The following is a 22,747-nucleotide window of genomic DNA, read 5'->3' as shown; positions in this document are numbered from 1 at the left end:
TTGGAAAGCATGGCATGACAAACAGTATGGATTAAGGGGTGGATACTGTCCTGGTTTCAGCTGGGATAGAGTTAATTTTCAGTAGCTAGTACAATGTGGTGTTTTGGATTTAGTATGAGAATAATGTTGATAGCAACAACTAAAAACATTGGTGTGTTATGTAATGTTTGTACTAAGCCAAGGACTTTTCAGTTTTTGGGCCCTGCCAACAAGAAGGCTGGAGGGGCACAAGAAATTGGGAGAGGACACTGCCAGGACAACTGACTGGATATTCGATACCATAGACTATCATCCTGAGTATATTAACTGGGGAGATGAGGGGGCCAGGGCTGGGCAACCACTGCTCAGGGAGTGGCTGGGCATCAATCAGTGGGTGGTGAGCAACTGTATTGTGCATCACTAGGTTTTGGAGTTTTTTTCCCCTTTTTATTACAATATTATTATATTTCAATTAAATTGTTCTTAACTCTTGAGTTCTACCTTTTTTCCTGATTCTCCTTCCCATCCCACTTGGGGAGGAGAGGCAGGGAAGTGAACAAGGAGCTGCACAGTACTTAATTGCTGGCTGGGGTTAAACCACAACACAGAATTAATCATTAAAAACTTACCCTTTTTAGATATTTCACAAATCAGCATATACCAATATACTATTAGCATGGCCTAGGCAGAAGCCACCTAAGAATGCTAAATATATGTAAATTTAAACACAAATATGTGGAAATTTTTAGACCCAGTAGGTTTTGCCATTTGTAACGCATGCTACACTACCAGATATTGCATCATTCTTTTCACCAAACTCCATGGGCACCTCCTGCCTAAAGCATCAGAGATTGCCTGCCTCACTAATCTTATGAGCTCCATACCAAGTTTTTATGTAGCAGAGGGTCAGAAGATTGACAACACTTACCTAGTCATTGCGAGTATAACAGGCTTCATGCTAGCATCACCCTGCTGCCAGTAGCTTGATAGAGTTGATGAGCAGAGAAGCTTCAGTCAGAACCTTGCAACGGTTACATGTAACACCAAGGTGGTCATAGTGGTAATTTGGGTCCTGATTTTCCTCTGTATTGGGATTCAGGTTTTAAATGAAACCCAGATCAGAGAAGTTTCACCTCAGCCTAAGTCACCAATAGCACAAATCTGATAGATACACAAGAAGTGAACACTTGCTCTAAAAAACACCAATAAAGCCTATAAGGCTCCACCATTGCATAAGGGTTTTACTAGAGGTTCATTCACAAGGTTAAAACCTGTGTGTTTGTGTCCCAGCTATTTATGGTTATTTAGGTCTCAAATATTTATTGCATATGTGAGTACTGTTAAAGACAATGGAACTTCTTAGGTGTACAGGTCAACTGCTGCCTGGAAAAATGTATGCTTTTTTTAATTATTTGTCAATTCAGAAAAAGTCAGACACCCATTTTGATGAAGCTCCTATGGAACTCTGTCTAGACAGTAGAAGCTGGCAGATTTCTTATGAGTTCCCCTTTCTAGCTCTTCAGCAGTCCACCCTGTGGGATGAAAGGAAGACAAAAAGCATAGAAGTTCTGGCTGCACTCGCCCTTGCAATCTTGATTCCTAAGGTCTATAAGCAGTCTGCCCTGGCAGGCCTCTATTCCCATTTGCCATCAATTTTTAAAATATAATAATGCAATTCATACATAACTGATTTCAAAATACCGAAGCCACTGTCCTTCCCCACTTGGCTTTGCTTAGCATTCTCACTAGTGGCAGGACTGTAAAATATTGCCGCAAACATGCAGCTCAGAACAAACAAACAGTAGAGCATACTAATTTTCTGCTGAAAGGAATTATATGCTTCGGCATGTTTTTCAGGACAAGATGGCTTACCATTGTACCTGAACATGCTGGAACTTAACCACACGCTTAAGAGATAGAACTGAAGATATAGTAGCACTGTTCCTCTTTACCATACACACGTATAATTGTCTGAAGAGCTAATCTATCAAAGTTTTCAATATAAACAACAATTTCAAGACCATGTATACTCTAAATGAGCTTAAAAAGATGAACATTAAACAGTTTCATTAGTTTAACCAAATCTTTCCCCTATTTTCTCTAGTATTATTAAAGACAGTACTTTTCTGAGGAAGGCCGGAGTTTTCATAAAGGTTTGTGATGTTATTAGTAAACTTAACTTACATAGAATATTCCAAGAGCAACAGCCAAGAAAAGTTACTGATGTTAATCTCTTTAGTACAGACAATAAACATTTGAATGAGACATCAAAATCTACCTCACAGACATCTCACAGGACAGCTTTCAGCTCAAAGCCTTCCAGCAATTATTTTTTTTTTCCTATTCAGAAAGGCAGGTCCAGCTTCTGTTGTAGAAAAGTTTTAGAATGCAGTCTGCAAACCCTGACTTCTCTCATCTTGGATAGATAAAAGCACGGCCTGAGAAATTCTTTTGGGATGAAATGTACATCCCAGATACAACAGTTCATATTCTGTCACAGCACTCTCCAAACTAGCTGACTGCAACAAGGTTTTTTTTTACCATTTATACCAACATACTCTTCACACTAGTCCCTCTGCTACCTTCTGCTAATTTCTCCTCATTCAGGAAATGCATTCTCTTCTTTTCTCTTCCTCGGCTGCTCTCTCTTCATTGGCTCTCAACCACTTAACAGAACCAGCCACAGCTGCACCTTATCTACATCGGCCAACCCACCGCCCCTGAAGCCAACCCACAGTTGTATATTATCAATGCTAATTAACCCAGCTTCATTCTTCTACAGTATTCTACTGATCTGTTGCTTTCTAACCCTTTCCTCCATGTTTTCCCAAGAGAGTCACTTGGGCCCATCTGCCTCTGAAGTACCTACAAGAAAAAAAGCTTTCTTTTAAGAACTGAATCCTTCACTACCAACAATAAGGCCAACATGAGCGACAACAGTAACAATTTTGAATAAAGGCATGCTGACCTACAGCAGAAGCCAAAAGCAATAGCCAGGCATTGCACCACTGTAACCCACTGCAACAATTCTAGATTGCCCCATATCATCATCTAAACCAAATACTTTGCCCGTTATTAATATTTCTCCTCACTCAACTTGCTGAGGGTATCAGTGTATGTCAGTTTACAATACTTCACACATCTTTACATGAAAGCACCTTCCTACTATGCACAGATTAAGACAACTTAGTTTAATCCAAAATATTTTATTACTCAGTTCCATGTTGGGGATTATCTGCCTTCTTCCCACAAGAGAAAAAAAAGGTAATTTGAGCATCGGTCTGCATGTCAATCTTCAGTGAGAAAAGCCAAATAGATCAGTCATCCAATCTTTTCTATATTAGTTTGGCACAATGCGCTCCTAAAATGAAAACCCCAAAGACTATCTGCAATGCACTCTGCCAGAGATCTGCATAGCTTAAGGAGTTTCATTTCATGCCTTCTTGTACACAAAGCAGGGGGTGAAGCTCCTTCTCCTCTCTCCTCCCGTAACACTGGCTTAAAACAAATAGAGAGAACAATCTGCATGTCTTCAAGACCTCTTCTGGACGTACCCCTGCTCTTCCTCCCAAGAGCCTCCAGGAAAGATAAGAAACATGCAGTTGCAACTCAGAGCAAGTTCTTGTCAGGGGAAGAAACTGAAACTCTCAGGTATTTTTAGGAAGATGTTTGAAGAAGGCATGAACAAGCCTGTGTGGAGCAGAAGGTACCAGTGCAGGAGATCCTGGCCCTAACCTTGGAGGTTCAAAGAGAAAGCTAATTCTGTTTGTTACAGTGACCTTGCCAGAAGCCAGCAGTCACAACTGAAGGGCAGGCAGTAAAGAGCGTGGCTGTGTTTGCTTGGCAGTATGGAAGAACTAGTTTCCACACTTATGACTGAAAACCTAACAGAAACTCAAGTGCCCCTGTGCTTCCTACTGGCTGGGGCATCTGATGCATCTGCACAGGACAGGAAACCTATTGTATTGAACTGTTCATTACAAATAAAAGGAGAACTTATAGTTAAAAGACAAATTCATATTTGTTCTATATTTACATAAGAGCTTGTTTTCCAGAACTATATGCAGATGTTATCGAAATAACTTTTTTAAGATAAACTTATGCATATTAATATAGTTTTAAGAGAAACTCCATCCAGCCCCACTGTTTTAAAAAAACAGCTGTTCACATTTCCATTTCAAGTTTGAACTTCCTGACAACACATTTTACACAACCTCAGGAACCATCACCTATGTTTTATTTATATAAATAGTCCAACAAAATAGGCAATATGGATCCTTAATAAAGGAGAACTTTTCCAAGTTTTTAAGAACACATTAACACTGTTTCAGTGAGCTTCCATGCTAATCACAACTGCAATATTCTCTTACAAGTCTTTAGTCATAGGATAGGCATCCATAAAGATATTTGCTTCAGTGAAAAAAAACAAATTTCAGACGTATTTTATGGGAACATTTAAGATACTGATTACATATGTGGTGGTAAAGTTAAAGCTTGCAACAAGAGAAAAAAATGAAAGTAATATTAGTATCATACCTGGCAACTCTGCAGTCTAAAAACATGGAAAAAGTTTAAAAGGTGTAAAATATTGATAAACTGAGAAAACTGTCACTGACTACACATGAATTTTCCAAGTACATATTCAGCAGCCAGAAATTAGAGTCATAAATCAAAACAATTCAAATATTGTCTTAACGTGGTGGTGCATCTCACCTCCTCCCCTGTGCCACTCTACAACCTCAGGAATCTCCATTAGGCCTTAGCGTTAGTGTAATGAGTTGGGCAGTTAAGCACCCCTTGACCATACCAAAAACTCTTGCATGGCTAAGATGGGGAACAACACTGTCCATAACAGGAACTCCTGTTGCCTGGTCAAGGTAGGGAACAAGAGCAGGGACAATTAGTTATTCCCTGATAGCCCTGATACATTCCTGACCCAGATAGTAGCCTGAGTGGAATGGTACCATTGTTACTGGAATTCTGAAATATTACCAGCTCAGATTACAGCCAGGATGGGAATTTACAGATGACTAAAGCCAATCATCTCGTGACCTTATAAACAGCAGTCCCAAAGTGAGACCCTTTTGAGTTCTCCTGGACTGCAGCTAGCTGCAACCAGCATCTTCCTCTGAGCGGAATGCTGCTCAGAGCTCACAAACTCCCAAGTCTGTGAAGCTAGGAGGACCATCACCGAAAGCTAATGACTGAGCCTGGGCTGATACTCCTGTTCCACGAAGCTCAACCCCTTCACCTGCTGAGAAATGCAAAAGATATTCTACATATTTCATTGAACAAGGGGAACTTTTAATAGGTATATACCTTTGTACATTTATACATATATCTCTATACATCTATTCCTTCACATTTGTGTATGAATAGATTTAGGTACCTCATAGCAAGTATAGTATAAGTGTTACCATCTCAGATCCGTAGTTAAGTCACTGTTGTAGTTTAAATATATCCTATTAATTTAACACTTAAAGTGAATCAATCGGTGATTAAGTGCTGCTAAAACTCTTGTGATCAACCTTAAACTGTGAGCAAACCTTAGACATCCTTTAGATATAAAACCATTGTCCAAGTCTGAAACTAAGATTGGACCTAGCCATATCCAAGCTCTGTCAAGAGTTTAGACAACAAGGGTGTCTACTCTGAACCTCATGACTCAACAAGGAAGGCCTCCTATATCCTTTTATGTCTTTGGTCTGTGTAAATAATTTCAACTCTATTTTAATTCAATTTTCCTTTGTATATTTCATCCATGTAATAGAGTAAACCTTGCCATCAAGCTTCACAAAGTTGCACTCACAAATTCATATTAGAACTATTTCACTAATATCTTTGATGGTGATGCTTTAGGCAACCTAAACCACTCACATCCACGACACTTAACCATAGCGGTAGACAAACACTTGCCTGCTAGAGTACATTAATCTGACAAGGTCAATAAACTCTACATTAACTGCAAACTGGAGGTCACTGCAAGTTTCACCACACATTTCAGATATTTGAATTTTGAATGCCTCTTCAGATAGAAAAGAAGTAAATATTATCTGAAGGTAATGGGGAGACCCTATTATCCACTAAGCTTTGAAGCTTCCCTTTTGAAGAATACAAAGGATTACCAAAATAAAGCTCTGAAAGCATTTATTAGTAGCAGAATGGGAGATAACACTGATTTGTTTAAAAAACAAAACTCGTAAATTAGCATTATCACAAATTAGATTTCCTTCAACACCAAGCCCTTTCAGTATCTGAAAAGAACAATTCTGAAGATACAAGCATGATGGTCAAAAAAATCCTCAGAGTGTATTTGGTAGAAATAACTAGTGAAATGAAATGCATATCCATGGGTCAAAACAATGACAATTAATTGCATACCTTTGAGAGTTAACTAGCAGCTCACAAAAGGACCTGATCACCATTGCTGACAGCTAAGCAAAGACTCATTTCAGTTTGCCCAAAAGCAAGATGACAGGATACTCAAGAAGAGCATGGAAAAGAGCTCAGAACACAAGATGTCAGGTGTAGTCAGATGTCAGCATGTTCTAGCAGACAGAACCCATTTCTCCAGCACTCCCACAGTAACCCTAAGTTACAAGGAGTTACAGTATCAACAGCAGTGTGTCAGCAATAAATACTGTGAAATCTATTGATGAGAAATACTAGGGAAGAATCAAAATCACCTGGTGTAATAAGGTACATTAGCAGCCATTCCACTACAAATTAGATTAGGACAAGAGAGATGAAAACAAACAGTATTATGTAATATTTCCATAAATTATGAGAACAGTTTACACTTTAGGGATACAGAAGAAATATACTGAGACAGTGTGAAACAAGGGTAGATTGACTGAATTCCAGTTTCATCCCATAGCAGAGAAACCAGAATACTCAATGACAAAGTTTGAAAAGTGGTGGAGCTGTCTCTGGGTCATCAGATGCTGAGCACTATCAAGAAGCTGGACATTTCTGAGCAAAATTAAGAGGGAATGATGGCTGTATAAGCTTTTAAGACAATTTGATAAGTATTTTATCAGTTCCCAGACAGAAAGTAAACAATTAACAATTTCAAATAATTCTTAAGTATCAAGTAAATAGAGCTGCTATTTTGGGGTTTTGGTTGGGGATTTTTTTGTTTGGGTAGGGTTGTTTCTGTTTTGTTTTTTTTCAGGACATTTTTCAGTCAAAATCCAACAAAACTGATCTTCCAAAAAAACAAGAAAAAACCCCCACCAAAACACACATACACCCCAAACCCACCTTACAGGAAAAAATAATCAAGACTATTCACCAAACATGATTCTCCAGTTCTGCAGGGTGGTAAGACAGAAAATCTTAAGTGTCCTACAGGCAACATGCTCAGCCTTCAGGTAAAGTGTCCTGGTTTCAGCTGGGATGGAGTTAATTTTCTTCTTTAGTGGCTAGTACAGTGATGCATTTTTGCTTTGGTGTGAGAACAATGTTAATAACACACTGATGGTTTTAGTTGTTACTAGGTAAGGTGATGTTTATACTAAGTCAAGGACTTTTCAGTTTCTCAGGCCTTGCCAGCCAGAAGGCTGGAAGGCTGCAATAAATTGGGAGGAGACAGCCAGGACAGCTGACCCAAACCAGCCAAAGAGGTATTCCACACCATGGGACGTCACACTCTGTATATAAACTGGGGTGTATGTGTCTCTGTCTGCACCACTGTCTGAGGCTGGGGCTGCCGATCATTACTCGGGGACTGGCTGGGCATCAGTCAGTAAGTGGTGAGCAATTATATTGTGTATCACTTGTTTTTCTTCCTCCCTTCCCTCTGGATTTCATTTCTCCCCCCCTCCCTCTTTTCTATTCTAACCTATTGTTGTTATTATAATTGAAAATAAAATAAAAATGAAAGAACAATAATTGTTCTTATCTCATGACGAGCGAGGGGAAGCAAGCAGCCGACTCAATATGAGTGATAGAGCAAGCTTCGATTTATTACGGCGCAATTATGTCTTATATACAGTTCCAGTTAATTATGCCTACAAGTCATCTGCTGATTGGCTAAGCTCTAAAGGGTTACATTTTCATACGTCCTCCTACTTGCGGTTTCTGCGGATAGCTAGCTACATTTTTTTTTTTCCTCTCTTGTCTACGCGAGTTCCTCAAAGTTATTTACAACATTAGGCACAAGGTCAGTGTGTTTTTCTCAGCTTCCTTATCAGCATGCCTCAGCATAGCTGCAAGGCCTGCTTCAGCTAACTTACGCTAACTTTGTTTCACAAAGATCTTTAAGGGAGTCATGGCCATGATCACACAGCCATTCTGCAACATTTCCCCCTTTTTCTCTTTGTGCAAGCAAAACTTGTGCAGTTACACGCTCGAGTAATTTTTGAATACAAGAGAGAGCACAGCTTAAACATACGAGTGCAATGATAACAATTATTACTATAAGCAACACACTTTACAACAGCCCTTTCAAAATACCAGAAGACCGCCCTAATAATAGAGCACCATAACTTTGTCCATTAATTATCAGAGGTCCTCGGACACGAGTTGCGATTTTTTGTGGTCGGTTGTCAATTAATGTTGTATCTACTGCTGTTGCCAGGTCCAGGCCGAGGCTCCTTCGGGTGGTGGGTTGTAACACGGTGTCTGCCGATAAGAGTTGGTCATGTCTCCTGGAGGTGGTGTCGTGAAGGTGACAGGAGTCGCGATTGGGGTCGACGCGCTGCGGCTCCTCGCGCTCGGTTTCTCGTTTCCCATCTGCCGACAGACATTGGTGCTGTGGGTCCCTCGCTGACAATTTTGGCACCACACTTGACGTTGTCGACATCGGTCACGGGTATGTCCTGGCTTCCCGCATCGATAGCAGAGGAAGTCTAGGTGCTTGGTGGTCGCTGGCTTTGGGGGCGCAGTAGCCCCAGGGGGGCACAGAGGCGCAAGCGCTGCAAAAGCCTGACTTTGGGCTTGCACTAAATCTCTCCCTACTGCTTGGATTGCTTCCACTAGCAAGGCTTGCTGACCTACTGGCACCCGACTCATTCGCTCTAGCATTGTTTCTACAGAAGAATCTAAGGGCAGGGTTACTAAAATGCCTTTGGTGTAACTGTTACTATTCTCCAGAATACACTGGCACAATAACGGCCCTTTCATAAAGTTAGGTATATCTGGTGGGCTCACTGTGGAGGCCTGACTCATTCACTGTACTACGTAACTGACTTAATATTTTCCAATCAAAGCCTCCCAGGTTCCCTGTCTTTGGTTAGCGGCATTCATCTGATACGTTACAGGGAAAGCTTGTGGGGGGTTGACTTGCTCAGCAATATTAAATATTCCCTGAGCAGCTGCTTCTTGTGCTATTTTTTGCCAATTAATGCACGTAGAACGCACCAGTTTGTTTACTGTATTTTTTTGTTCCTTTTTTTTTTTTTTTTTTTTTTAAAAATTTTGTATTGACTGCCCACTGCTATTTTCTTCCTTAGCAGCACTTTCGTCCGATGTGTCCCTGCCCTCTGGCCCCCCCGAGGCTACTTCGCCGGAGGGGGGGACGGAGGACACGAAGGGTCTATAGGTGGTACAGTGGGCTCTATAGGTGGTACAGAGAGCACTGTTTGTGATAAAGGGGGTATTGGAATGTAATTTTCACATGGCATAATTTTTCCTGCATTAGGATCTGCGCTTGCAAGTCGGCTTGTTACTGCTGCAGCAAGGCGCTTTTCTGCTTGATATCTTTTTATACAATTAGTTACTTCATGCCATGATTTCATCAATTTTTTTGCTGCCTTATCATCATCTATTACTAAATCCCATAAACAATCCCCATAATTACGCCATTCTTCTACTTCAAACATATGCTCAGGATCTGCAAAATATCCTTTTGCTTTACCCATAGTAATTAACCCAGCCAGATCTTTTAAAGGGCCTACTCCCCGCTTTTCTAAAAAGCATTGTAAAAGTGCTAGCGCTACCTCTTTTTCCATTGTGCACTCATTAAAGTCCTCTTTGTTGCAGCCTTTTCCCTTGGGTAGCAGCTCATGGACGGCGAACCCCTTCTTGAATTATCCTGGGCTCAAGCACGGATCGGGTACGATGCCAGCATCAGCCGATCTTCTGCTCTCTGGTCGCTGCTACCAGTGCTTCTCCATCCTCGCTGTCCGGTGAAGAACAAGGTTAGGGGTCCCTTGTTCGGGCGCCACTTTGACGAGCGAGGGGAAGCAAGCAGCCGACTCAATATGAGTGATAGAGCAAGCTTCGATTTATTATGGCGCGATTATGTCTTATATACAGTTCCTGTTAATTATGCCTACAAGTCATCTGCTGATTGGCTAAGATCTAAAGGGTTACATTTTCATATGTCCTCCTACTTGCAGTTTCTGCGGATAGCTAGCTACATATTTTTTTTTCCTCTCTTGTCTACGCGAATTCCTCAAAGTTATTTACAACATTAGGCACAAGATCAGTGTGTTTTTCTCAGCTTCCTTATCAGCATGCCTCAGCATAGCTGCAAGGCCTGCTTCAGCTAACTTACGCTAACTTTGTTTCACAAAGATCTTTAAGGGAGTCATGGCCATGATCACACAGCCATTCTGCAACAATCTCAACCCTCAAGTTTTACATTCCTTTCCAATTCTCCTCCCCATCCCTCTGGGTGAGGGGTGAATGAGCAAGGGCTTCATGGTACTTAGTTACCAGCAGGGGTTAAACTGTGACAAAAGGGAGGGAAGCAACAGAAAGCAGCTTTCCACTTAACCACATTCTCCTAGTCACCTAAAGGCAAGTAATGAAGCTCTCAAAGGCTTTCTGTCCTCTTTGCCTCGAGCAAAAGAATGAACTGTAATTCTAGAGTTTTAAGTGAGAGCAGATAAAAAGTAAAATAAGACAACCCTTGGGTCTTCACAGAGAATCTGACAAGAACACAGAAATGAGCATTAGAAACTCCAGAACTCAAACCACATCCATTCTCTTATCACCACTGCTGCTAAAAACTAGCTTTACAAGTTTTTTTAAAGAACAGCTATACAGCAACATATAATTTCTATTTTATACAAGCTTAAGCCAAATTTCACTAATACTGGCAGCCAGCAAAAGCCACAGGAGCATTCCCACAGTCATCCCACCCCCAGCTGCTTGTTTCCACTCCCACCTCATCCTTTCCTGCACTGGAATAAGCTTTTGCACAGCTGCACCATTACTTTTACTCCAACTTCAAACAATAACAAATGCATTAGCACAGTAAAAGATCTCATGAAGTTCAAATCCATCATACAGAAGGAAAAACTGATCTTTAAAAGTATCTTGTACTCTACGTGTTTGAGCTTTGGGTAAGGCAAAATTGCACACGTCTACGCATGGGTATCACACTGAGCAGTACCAAGACTCCACTGAGTGACAGTGAAGACTGACCCTTTAGTATCACTAAATCCAACAAGACAGAAAGTTCCAGATTAGTTATAATCTATTTACTTTGCATAGGAACAAAGAAAACTGCCATACCAGATCAAACCATTTAAGCAGAACCCTACCACTTACAATAACTAATAGTGATAAAAATCAGACATGGTAGAGGGCTCTTCCAAAAAAATAAAAAAATCCAAAAAGCCCGCTCTCAAGCCACAGAGCACAGAAGAGGTAGGAGGTGAATACTACTCTCACAGTAGTATTCAGCATAAACTGGAAGCAGAAAATTTGGTGGTTTATTTAAGCAGACAGTGAAAAATATTAAGTATTATGGACTTGGTTAAAACGCAAAATTATATTTTACCTTAGCTATTCTTAGCCAAGGTAAATATAAGCTATAGTTTTTACCTTAGCTACATTATGACAACATGAACAGTAGAAGAGCACATCAAACCTTGGTCACACTGTGCTTTCACTGTACTTGTGCTCTCTCTGTTCCAACTCCCCTGCCCAGTCCAGTGCTCTGTTAATACATTCATGCTCTCCTTTGAAAGTCACCAAAGATGCTACAAATCGATAGGCAGAACTAAAACTGACAAGTTTTTAATAGTACACCTGTACATACAGTCAAAACTTGTTTCACAGTGTGTCTCTGGTACCTCCAGCAGGCATCAATACAAGCAGTGATTGCAGAAAATATAGCATAAATATCTACAAAGGTTGTCTTGCAACTGAACTGACAAGTCTGCCATAGCTAGTATATGCATTTTCAAATTCAAACACTTCATTTTCACCCAATTCACACATTACATGGTTACTGAGGAGACTAATTGCAGCGTTTCTTGTTTTTCATTTTTATAAAGACAGGGTTATGGAAGTATAACTAATTCTGTACTTGGTGATGTAATAAGTCAGCTACACCAATTTCAGACACAAATAAACATCACTTAAATGGTTTGAACATTTTAAGAGAACATTGTAAAGATCAGAGAAAAGGAAGTACATTTTGCCTACAGGGATTTGCCCCAAATCGGAAGTTATATCTCAAATTGTAGTCTACCAGCTTGCAGATACATGATTAATAGAAGACCAGTCTGTTATTTAACTTGAAATTTAGACAAAATATGTAAATATCTATAGTGAAGAACAGAAGAGAGTCTGAAAGACAGAAGATGTTACAGATAGTTGGCAGAACATGGCCTTGGGAGAAGGGATAGACACCATAGACATCAAGCTGGGGCATAACAAGATAAACTCAAGGAGAACCAAATAGTTAATGAGAACAAACAGAAAATTACCTGAACTATGAGTGAACTAATTAGCATACTAAAAGGTCACAAGAAAGTGAGCTTTGAAACCATTTTTAAAACCAATGGAATGCAAAATTGGTAGTAAAACTAGCTCACTAATTCCTCTATATGCTAGAATGTCCCTTACCCCTCTTAGGGCAAGATCTGTCGTGTAAATTAAAAGCACAGATAACATTCTCTGATAAGACAGTACAAATACACCTGCCAAAGGAAACAGCTTGAAAGGGTCAAATCTGTTTATTAATGGAGAAACAATGGAGAGATGCAAACACCCCAGAGGAAATTTTGGGCACCACCATACAGGCAACCAACAGACCTGGAAGAGCAAAGAACGCAGTACTGGTAAAGGCTGAATTCAAACCCAGAGTGCAACTGTATTGAATTTGAAAGATGCCTTCTTTTGCATAACCCTGGAGGATGTGAGCCAAAAGTTTTTTGCATTTGAATGAAGAGGGTCCCTGTGGAGGGTCGGCCGAGTAACGACAATCACACTAATATGGCTACATGTTGTCCTCCCTTTATTTAACATTCAGGCTATATTTATAAGTAAAACTAACTGTCCACGCGATTCTACATACAGGTGATTGGATAAAAGCCTCTGATCACACGAACGTCTGTATCACTGATTGGTGAGCATGCTGCAGGAACCTGATCAGGGTGTGCTGACTGTGGTTTCCAAGTCCTGTTCAGCACCTGGCTTCTTTGTGCATAGCTAGTTTTCTTCCTCAAACTGCTTGGTTCAAGGACAATTTAAAGTTGCTCTGCAGTTACAATTAACAGGCCTGGGTTGTCCAACCCAGACAATGGTAACACATGTCCTTGGTCTTTTAAAAATTCCTCTACATTTGAATGGGAAAACTCAACAACTGGATGAAAAGTTAAACTCCACTGAACTGTTACCCCAGAGATTCAAGAATAGTCCTACTTTGTTTGGTAATGTATGGCCAAAGAACTGGAAGACTGGCAAGAACAAGTATACTTCCAGCCAACCAGATCTCAAAAAAATACCCTTAAGAGAATCTGGACTGGGAGTTATTCACTGATGGAAGCAGCTTTATGGACAACAGACAGTGAAAAGGAGGATATGCTGTGGTAACTTTGAAAGATGAAATAGAAATTAAGCTGTTATTGCATTGACTCGAGCCCGAGAACTGCCTGAAGATAAACAACTAAATATTTGTACAGATTCAAAACATGCATTTGGGGTAGTACATACTCATGGGGTCATTTGGAAAGAATGAGGACTTTCATCCTCACAAGGAACTACAATCAAACATGGGAAAGAAATTTTAAGACTCTTACTTCTTTTGGTTTTTGAACTGCATGTATCTGTGATTCACTGCAAGGCTCACCAGAAGGGAAAAATGGATGTAATTAAGGGTAATCGAAAAGCAGATGAAGCTGCAAAACAAATAGCTCTATCAAATTCTATAATGAGAGCTTTAATACTAACTTCTCAATAGGAATCAAGAGAGATTCCAAATTACTCTGAAAGGGATGATCAATTGGCAAAACTTCTGAATTGTACCAAAACTGAAAATGTATGGTGGACAATGGACACTGGACAGATTATAGTTACAGCTCCATTAATGAGGGAATTAATAAAGAGAACTCACCAGGAAACCCATATGGGAGCTGAAGCAATAGTGGCAAGCATAAGAGTTGTTACGCTGTAGGGTTGAAAATGCAACAACACGCTAATATTATTGTGAAACAATGCCTGATTTGTTGCAGAAATAATCCAAAAATAAAGAAAAGACCCCCTCCAGGACAAGATAAGAGGGGACGTGCTCCAGGGAAACACTGCCAAATAGATTTCTCCAAGTTACCAAGATGTAAGAGGTATAAATATCTGCTAATACTTCTAGACACATTTTCTAGATAGGTAGAAGCTTTCCCATGTGGAACCAACAAGGCAAGAGAAGTAATCAGTGTGTTATTGAAAGAAATCATCCCTAGGTTTGAAATACCTGAGGGGATAGCATCAGATAATGGGCCTCATTTTATTACCAAGGTAGTGTAGGAAATTGCCAAGTTTTTACAGTTTGATTGAGACTTACATACACCCTGAAGACCACAGTCTAATGGGAAAGTAGAATGAATCAGACTCTGAAAAGACAAATCTCAAAATTATGCCAGGAAACAAATGAAACTGATAGATGTCTTACCCATAGATTTATTATGAAACTGAATTACCCCCAGGGTTTGAGAAGGAATTAGTCCTTTTGAAAATTTATATGGCAAACCATACCCAGTAAATAGCTTAACAGGGAAAGGTGATCAGATGCATATAAGTGGAAATCAGATACCTAATGAATACATGTTATCATTTGAGTGTACTCTATCTTCACCTCATAGGTACCCAAACAAAAGAACACTCATACCTCTGGACACCCCAGTACATACCTTCCAACCAGGAGATCTAGTCTATATCAGAACCCAGAAAGATGAACCTCTGAAAGAAAGCTGGAAGGTACCATATTTGGTATTATTAACCACACCCTGTAAGAGACTGCGCCTGTGAGACCCACCATTGCCACAGCAGATGTGTTGTCTCAACATTGCTATGGCAGGAAACTCATGCCATCACCACAGTGAAGGATCTATACATTGTTAAGGCAGGAAGATAACACCACTGCCACAGAAAAGATTTATGTATACATTGTTAAAGGAGGAAACCGACTGACGCCACAGAGCAACGGGGGAGGCTGATCCTGCAAAACTTAACCAAACCCCTGTGCACGTGCCCAGACTTGGGGTCAGGGGGGTCAAGGTACCTGGAGGCCCCTGAAGAATGTTGGGCATGTACACCATTGTCAGGTGGAAGGTGTGGTTAAAGCAGAACAGCTTGTAACAACTCTATAAAAAACAGAACCAACTAACATTGGACAGAACATTCCCCCACCGGAGTTGGAAATGAATCTGACTGTCGGGACACCGCAGCTCCAGGGTGGTAGCTATTGCTGTGAACCCTTTCCTTCTTTCCTTCCTTCCTTCCTCCCTTGATCTCTTGCGCTCTCTCTCCCTTTGCATTCACAGATTTATTGTTGGGCAAATAAAGTTCCTTAGCTCTTGACTCAGTTTTGAGTCTTAATTCTGTTCCTGAGAATACAAACAGAACCACGCTCCGGTCTCAGACCAGTATGCGACATACCCACAGCAATCAAGGTAAAGGGATGTCGTGGTTTAACCCCAGCCAGCTGCTCACTCACTCCCCCACCACCACCCAAAGGGATGGGGAGGAGAATCAGGAATGTAAAACTCAAGGGTTGAAATAAGAGCCATTTAATAATTTAAACAGAATAAAACAGAAAAAAATTAAACAGAATAAAAAGGAAACAATAATAAAAACAATAATAACAGTTATAATGGAAAGGTGGGGGAAAGGATAAAATCCAAAGGGAGAAAGGAAAACAAGTGATGCACAGTACAACTGTTACTTCCAAAGCAGCTTGAACCCCTTCATAAGCTGCCAATATCTTTCTTTCATTTGGAATGTATGGGCCTCAGATCTTCTATAGTCCCGACTCCAAGATCTGAAGGGTTGACCTCGAGTATCCCCTGGTGCCTTCTACCAGAGGCTCCAGGTAAGGCCATTCTCCCTGGCTGCAGCATAGAGCACATCCCTTACATCTTGCCCAATCTGGACAGGTCCAAAGGCTACTGCTTGAACTATCTCCCGTTTTATTTGTTCAAAGGCTTGTTGCTCAGGGCCCCATTTATATTCATTGTTCTTTTAGGTCACGTGATCAAGAGGGCTTACAGTCACACTGTAGTTTGGAATGTGCATTCTCCAAAAGCTGACAACACCTAAGAAAGCCTGAGTTTCTTTCTTATGAGTTGGTGGAGACATAGCTGTTATTTTGTTGATCACATCCACTGGGATCTCACTATGTCCATCTTGCCATTTTATTCCCAAAACTTGGGTCTCCTGTGCGGGTCCCTTGACTTTACTTTTGTTTTATGGCAAAACTGGTTTTCAGGAGGATTTGTATAATTTTCCTCCCCTTTCTCAAAAACAACTTCTGGTGTATTGCCCCATACGATGTAGTCATCAATGTATTGCAGATGTTCTGGAGCTCCACCCTTTTCTAGTGCAGCCTGGATCAGTCCATGGCATATGGTAGGGCTGCGTTTCCATCCCTGGGAGAGTCAATTCCAGGTATATTGGACACTCTTCCAAGTGAAGGCAAACTGTGGCCTGCACTCCACAGCCAAAGCAATCGAGAAAAACACATTCACAATATCAATAATGGCATACCGCTTGCTTGAGCGACATGTAATATCCTCGTAGAGATACCTTTCCTTCACACTTGACAGAAGTCACTTCCAGAGGCTGATGATTTGTGCTCCTTTTCCAGTTTCCCTGTCAATGCCCCTTTGCCTTGAAAGTGATCCCAGCTGCTTGGCTTCCCTACCCTCCAAATCTATACTATGAGCCCCATTTATCCCAGCATTGAAGCAACCAGGTGATAATGTGTTCACCTGGTTGACAGGCATAATCTTTCCGCATATCCCGCAGTTCACTCAGAGATAGGGATCAGGAGGTTACCTCTTGTTCGCTTTCTTCATCTTGTTCCCATGATGGCCCTGGTTCTTCATCCTTTACCAAACTAGCTGCTTTCTGTTTCTTCTTATCTACAGGTGCCACTAACACTGACACCAGTTTGTCTTCTGCATCACTTGTTTCAGGGGTCAAAGTAGCTGGAACAACCACTGCAGGGGATGGAGCAGTAGCTACAGTTTGTCGCTTAGAATTCCACCAGTTCCAGGACATGAAAACCACATTCAGGATTCCCATCACCAGGTTCAAGACCTGCACTACGGGGCTTCCAGCCGACCAAAGATACTCAGTCTCTCCTAAAATCCTAAATGTTTCATTAATTAGCCCTGAGGCTACTGGGGGAGGCGTGGACCCCACCCATAGGCTGACTCTCTGGGAAAACAAAGCCAAAGGTACAGTTGTTGGCGTTCCCCAGCAGGGGCCACCAGACACACAGAAGCGACAACACCAAGCACTCAGACCAGATTAGTTTCATAGCCAATGAGTCCATCATATTATAAGCCAGTATTATATAGTACAACACTATAACAACTTTATCCCAGGTCCCAATGATAACAAACAACACAACAGGGAACACATACTGTAAATAATCAAGACAATTCAACCTTGGGACCATGGGCAGCAAATTCAAAAGCAGAAAAGCCAGCACTGTAGCCAACGATTGTTAATCTAGAACAATGAATACTTAAAACAATTAACACAGTCTGATTAGACCTGTCGTCATCTCAGCCCTTCCAGCCCCACATTGGGTGCCAAAAAGGACTGTCATGGCTTAACCCCAGCCAGCAACCAATCACCATGCAGCCGCTCACTCCCCCACCCAGAGGGGTGGAGAGGAAAATTGGAATGTAAAGCTCAAGGGTTAAGATAAGAACAATTTAATAATTTAAATAGAATAAAAAAGGAAAGCACAATAATAACTACAAGTTATAATGGAAAGGTGGGGGAAAGGATAAAATCCAAAGGAAAAGGGAGAAAGGAAAACAAGTGATTCACAGTACAACTGCTCATCATCCGCTGACCGACGCCCAGCCAGTCTCCGAGCAATGATCCCCAGGTCCCAGCTAACCCCTTAAGTATATAAACCACCCATGACGTCCTATGGTATGGGATACCTCTTTGGCTAGTTCCAGTCAGCTGTCCTGGCTGTGTCCCCTCCCAATTTCTTGTGCCCCTCAAGCATGGCAAGGCCTGAGAAACTGAAGAGTCCTTGATTTAATATAAACATTACCCAGCAACAACTAAAACCATCAGTGTCCTAGCAACATTGTTCTCACATCATAGCCAAAACACAGTCCTGTACTAGCTACTAAGAAGAAAGTTAACTCCATCCTAGCTGGAACCACAAGGGAATAGACTCTAGGATTCACTATACTGAGTGAAGAGTGCGCCCCTCTGGAAGAAGGGGAGTGAAAAGAGACCCGACCTTTGAAACTGAAATTAACACAGAATCAGTGAACTGCACCTGGATGAATTGGGAATCAGTAGTTCATTTAGATTGTATACAGGGAGCAATTTTATTATACTCTGTGTTATTAGGAGTAGTAACATTGTATACTTTTAAAGATACAATAACATATATTTTTTTGATTATGCCCTTCAGTTCACCTCTTAAATGTCTGGGCAACAGCTGCATGCACAAGTTCAGTATGTAATAAACTGCTACTCGCATACAAATTAGTCTTCCTTCAGCTAGAGCAAGTTAATATTATAATAAGTACATAGAGATCTTTTAAATTCTTTATATGGCCTGACAAAGTAGTACTTTGTCTAACATCTATTTACTGGTAACACAACATACAGAATTACCGAGATACTCTACATGAGCATTTATAGGCTATTTCTGAAGAAAAATCACTATTAATGCTGCTATGCATTTAAATTTATCATGAAGACAGTTGAGAAGTAGATTATCTCACTAAAACACTAAAGAGAAAAGCACTTGGCATTTAGCATTTTCTATGATTTGTTAACACTCCTAGTTGAATGCCAAAGCATTCAGGGAGAAGGGTTTTAAATCACACACACACTCAAAACACTGACTTGTCCAAAAACAAGTACTTATTATAAGCAAAATTGTCCATGTGAAAGGAAAAAATACACAGCTGCTCTGTTATTGCTGCTGTGGGACTGACTAGCAAGGATGGACTCAATGTTTCAGCAATGTGACTTGTAGTGACCTTCCCGAACCTCTATCAAGCCAACTCCCTCTTACTATCACCAGGAGACAGAGGCATTTTAAACATGTTCCAACCCAGATTTTTATTTTCCTTGAAAGCCATAAAACTGGATACAGCCATATTATGAGATACAGTACATTATAAATTCATGACTCAAAGATAGCGCCAGGAGTTATAAAAAAAGCTCAAGATACCTGCTAAAATTCATACGTGATTTTTCCCCCGCCTCCTGAAACACTTGATTTCCTATGAATCCTTCTTTAAATACAGAGACATTTCTTATATGTTAGGACCACACCACAAGTATTTTTACATTGTCCTAGAAATAGGCCAAAATCCATCAGAATTGCTGAAAATTCACGTAAACAGGACACTGGTCTATAAACCATTTTTTTTGTACTGTAGTTCCAAGTCAAGTCAAACTTTAAAAAAAATATCCTTGTGGTTTAACTGCAATAAGACAACTAAAAAGAACACATAAGCCATCTGTTCAAACTGGAACTAGATTTTTCATGAGGTTTAAATAATTAGCCAGAAAAACTGTAAGGCAGCACTAAAATAGATCTTTTGATGTTAATACTAACTCCTTAAACTACACAGTCCATATCATATAAAACCCTACAAGAAATCCATGTGAAATTATCAGTTTCACATCAAAATTACACCGTTACTTCAGTGCCTTACCATACACATACCAGTTAGACCTAGCAAGTACATATTAAAGTTGAAACATGCTCTGAAATACTTAAACTGCTTCACCATGGACATGTTCACTTTCACCCTGAATACTTCCACATATATCAAATAGGCATAGTATGGGCAGTTTTATAAAACCTCAAGAAACTGGGCTTATCAAATAAAACATGGAAGGCAAACATGGACTACAAACAGAAGGGCACTAAATTAAACCACTCAAATGTATCACCTGGACTGAACCACCATAAAATTACTTTCTCTCTGAAAAAGAGGGGACACATGTTTGAAAGCTTTCCTTCCCCCACGGCCTTTACTAAGGATAAAAAAAAAAAAAAACACACCCAAAAAACCAAAAGTTCCACAATATCACGATGCTACAAGTCAGAATTAGACTTCATTTAAGTTGTCGTCGTCCCCCAAGAAAAAAAAAAATAAAATTACTCAATTTTGTGCAGCAAATTGCTAGGAAAGCGCAGAAAGCGGTCAGGTACCAGGTGAGCACCCGAAGCAGAAGCACAGTTGACGCTTGAACCACGCCGCGCCCTGCTCTGGCACCGAGGCGACAGAGCTGTAGAAAGAGTTAACAGGCTCTACTCACGCCGAGATCCAAAGGTTGACACATCCGACCCCGGTCCCCGCCACCACCATCACAAACTCAAACTCCAAAACCTTTTGGGACTCCGGCAAAAGTTAAACATAGAAGCACACACACACGGCCCGGCTACTTAACAGCTAATCGCCCACAGTGCAGGGACGCGCCGCCCCGACCCGCTTCTCCAGCGCCGGCTGCTGGGCTCCGCGCAGCCCCGCGCCGCTGACAGCTGCGGGCGACCCGCGAAACAGCCCAGCATCCAGCACTCCCTCAAGTACGCACCAGGTGGCTCCACGCCCCCAGGGGAATGCGACGGACGAGCTGCACACTGCGCCCCAGCACTCCGCGGGCAGCTCCCGTTACCCTCACATCCACTCCCAGCCAGACGCCCGCGGAAGAGTGGGAACAGCCCCACCGCTTCCCCTCACCTCGCGGGGGGACACGGCTCTATCCTTCGCTCCGCGGAGGGGTAGGTCCCCGGCGGCGGCTCCAGGAACTCGACGCAGCGGCTGGGGGAGGCAGTTGGGCTGACGAGGCTGGAGCGTGGCCCAGGCAGGTAGTGGAGCAGCAGCGTCTCGGGAGGTTCCGGTGAAGAGGACGACAAGAAGGCGGCGAGGAAGAGAGGCGCCTCAGGCAGCCGGTCCAGCTCCACACTCCGCACTTTGCGCGGCTGCTTTCGTCTCCAGTCAGAGCACTGCTCGCGGCAGCCACTGCCGCCCGCCTCCCGCAGAAGCCCCCCACCGCTCCCGACGACACTTTCCGTGCCTATGCTGCCCTTCAGGCTCCCGGCGGCGGCGACAGCCACCGCAGTGCTGCCTAAGGCTAACCCCGACGACGAAGTACAATTCGCCGCCGCCATTTTCTCTAGCAAGTCACATAAGGCTCCCGAGGCTCAGAGAAAGCTACTGCACCAACCCACTACGGAAACAGCGTAGGGAGAGGGTGGGAGGCGAGCGCGGATTGGTGGCAGCAGGCAGCGCGGGGCGGGGCGGCCGCCTGTAGGTGCGGCGACCCGCAGCAGCATCTCGTCCGCCCCCATGCAGGTGTTGGTGTCGCGCTTGCTCGCCAGGGGCCGTGCCGCGGCGGGTCGCGTCGCAGGCGGACTCGCTCGGGCCGCGATCGGGAGCTGGCGGTGTTGGATGGGGAGGGTGTCCCCGTCCCCACGTGACCCTTCCTATGTGCAGGACAGCGGCGGGTACTCTGGCAGCCTCGAGGCCTAAAACCGGGGCGTGTGGGTCAGCCGCCTCCCTGTGAGGAACCGGCGCTGTAGGGAAGCCCATCTCAAAATGTGGGCCGGCTCCTGGTGGCCCCTCGCTCCAGCTCGCAACACCACGTCTATGTGCTCCCTCTCCCTAGCACTCCCAAAACCTCCTCAGGCCATGTCCTCCCTAGGAGCCAGGTGAGAAAGGAGCAAAATCCCTGTAGTGCCTTCCAGTACTGCGGTGAGCCACCTTGAAATTGCTGCTATGCCCAGACTTACCTGCTCATTTGTCTCTGGGAATTAGTATGAAATTCAATACATGTTCTTTCTTGGCAGCCTTCACGTGTTCTTCTCTGAGTCACCCTCACTTGGCAGATGCTGTTTCACCTGTCCTCTGATACTTTTCTATGTCCGTAACTACTTAGAAGTGTTAATGTCTCAGAGTACACCTGTGTGCATATGCATGCACATTTAGTTTAGATTATAGCCTGCCACATACCTATCACTGCAACTGTTTCCCAAGAGACTGGGAGAGAGAAGAAAAGCAGGAGACATCACGTGACCAGAACATTGGGGACATCCAAGTAAAATTTACTTTTGGTCTAGATTTCTACTTGACCACAATTGGGTGGTTTTGCTTTCAGCCTCCAAGCTGTGGAGAAGGGACTTAATTTTGCAAGAACAGAAGGATATACATTGTTATCAGAAAAGTGCTGTTCTGCTGCCATTAAACAAATTACTTATTTGAATGCTGATTTAATCTGAAACTAGGAAAGAAAAACTGACTGTCACTATGCATACCAGGTTGTTTTCAGATTGGTGTGACATTGGATACAGTAGAAAACAGTTCAAAGC

General features: G+C 42.2%; 1 protein-coding gene across 3 annotated transcripts in view; it reads right to left on the bottom strand.

Moving 5' to 3' along the window:
• Nucleotides 1-22,303, bottom strand: part of LOC129734578 (mitogen-activated protein kinase kinase kinase 1-like) — a 68,814-nt gene extending 46,511 nt beyond the window's left edge. For all 3 annotated transcript variants that reach the window (XR_008730111.1, XR_008730112.1, XM_055698193.1), the window contains exon 1: nt 21,120-22,303. Coding sequence is in view for 1 of the 3 variants with exons in the window: in XM_055698193.1 (XP_055554168.1) it covers nt 21,120-21,550 (431 nt within the window). In the remaining 2 variants the exon portion in view is untranslated. The remainder of the gene's footprint in view (nt 1-21,119) is intronic.
• Between the last annotated feature and the right edge of the window lie 444 nt (nt 22,304-22,747).

The sequence above is a fragment of the Falco cherrug genome, chromosome W, assembly GCF_023634085.1.
Source record: "Falco cherrug isolate bFalChe1 chromosome W, bFalChe1.pri, whole genome shotgun sequence".
In the NCBI taxonomy this organism is placed as follows: Eukaryota; Metazoa; Chordata; class Aves; order Falconiformes; family Falconidae; genus Falco; species Falco cherrug.
This window is presented reverse-complemented; position numbering and strand designations above follow the sequence as displayed.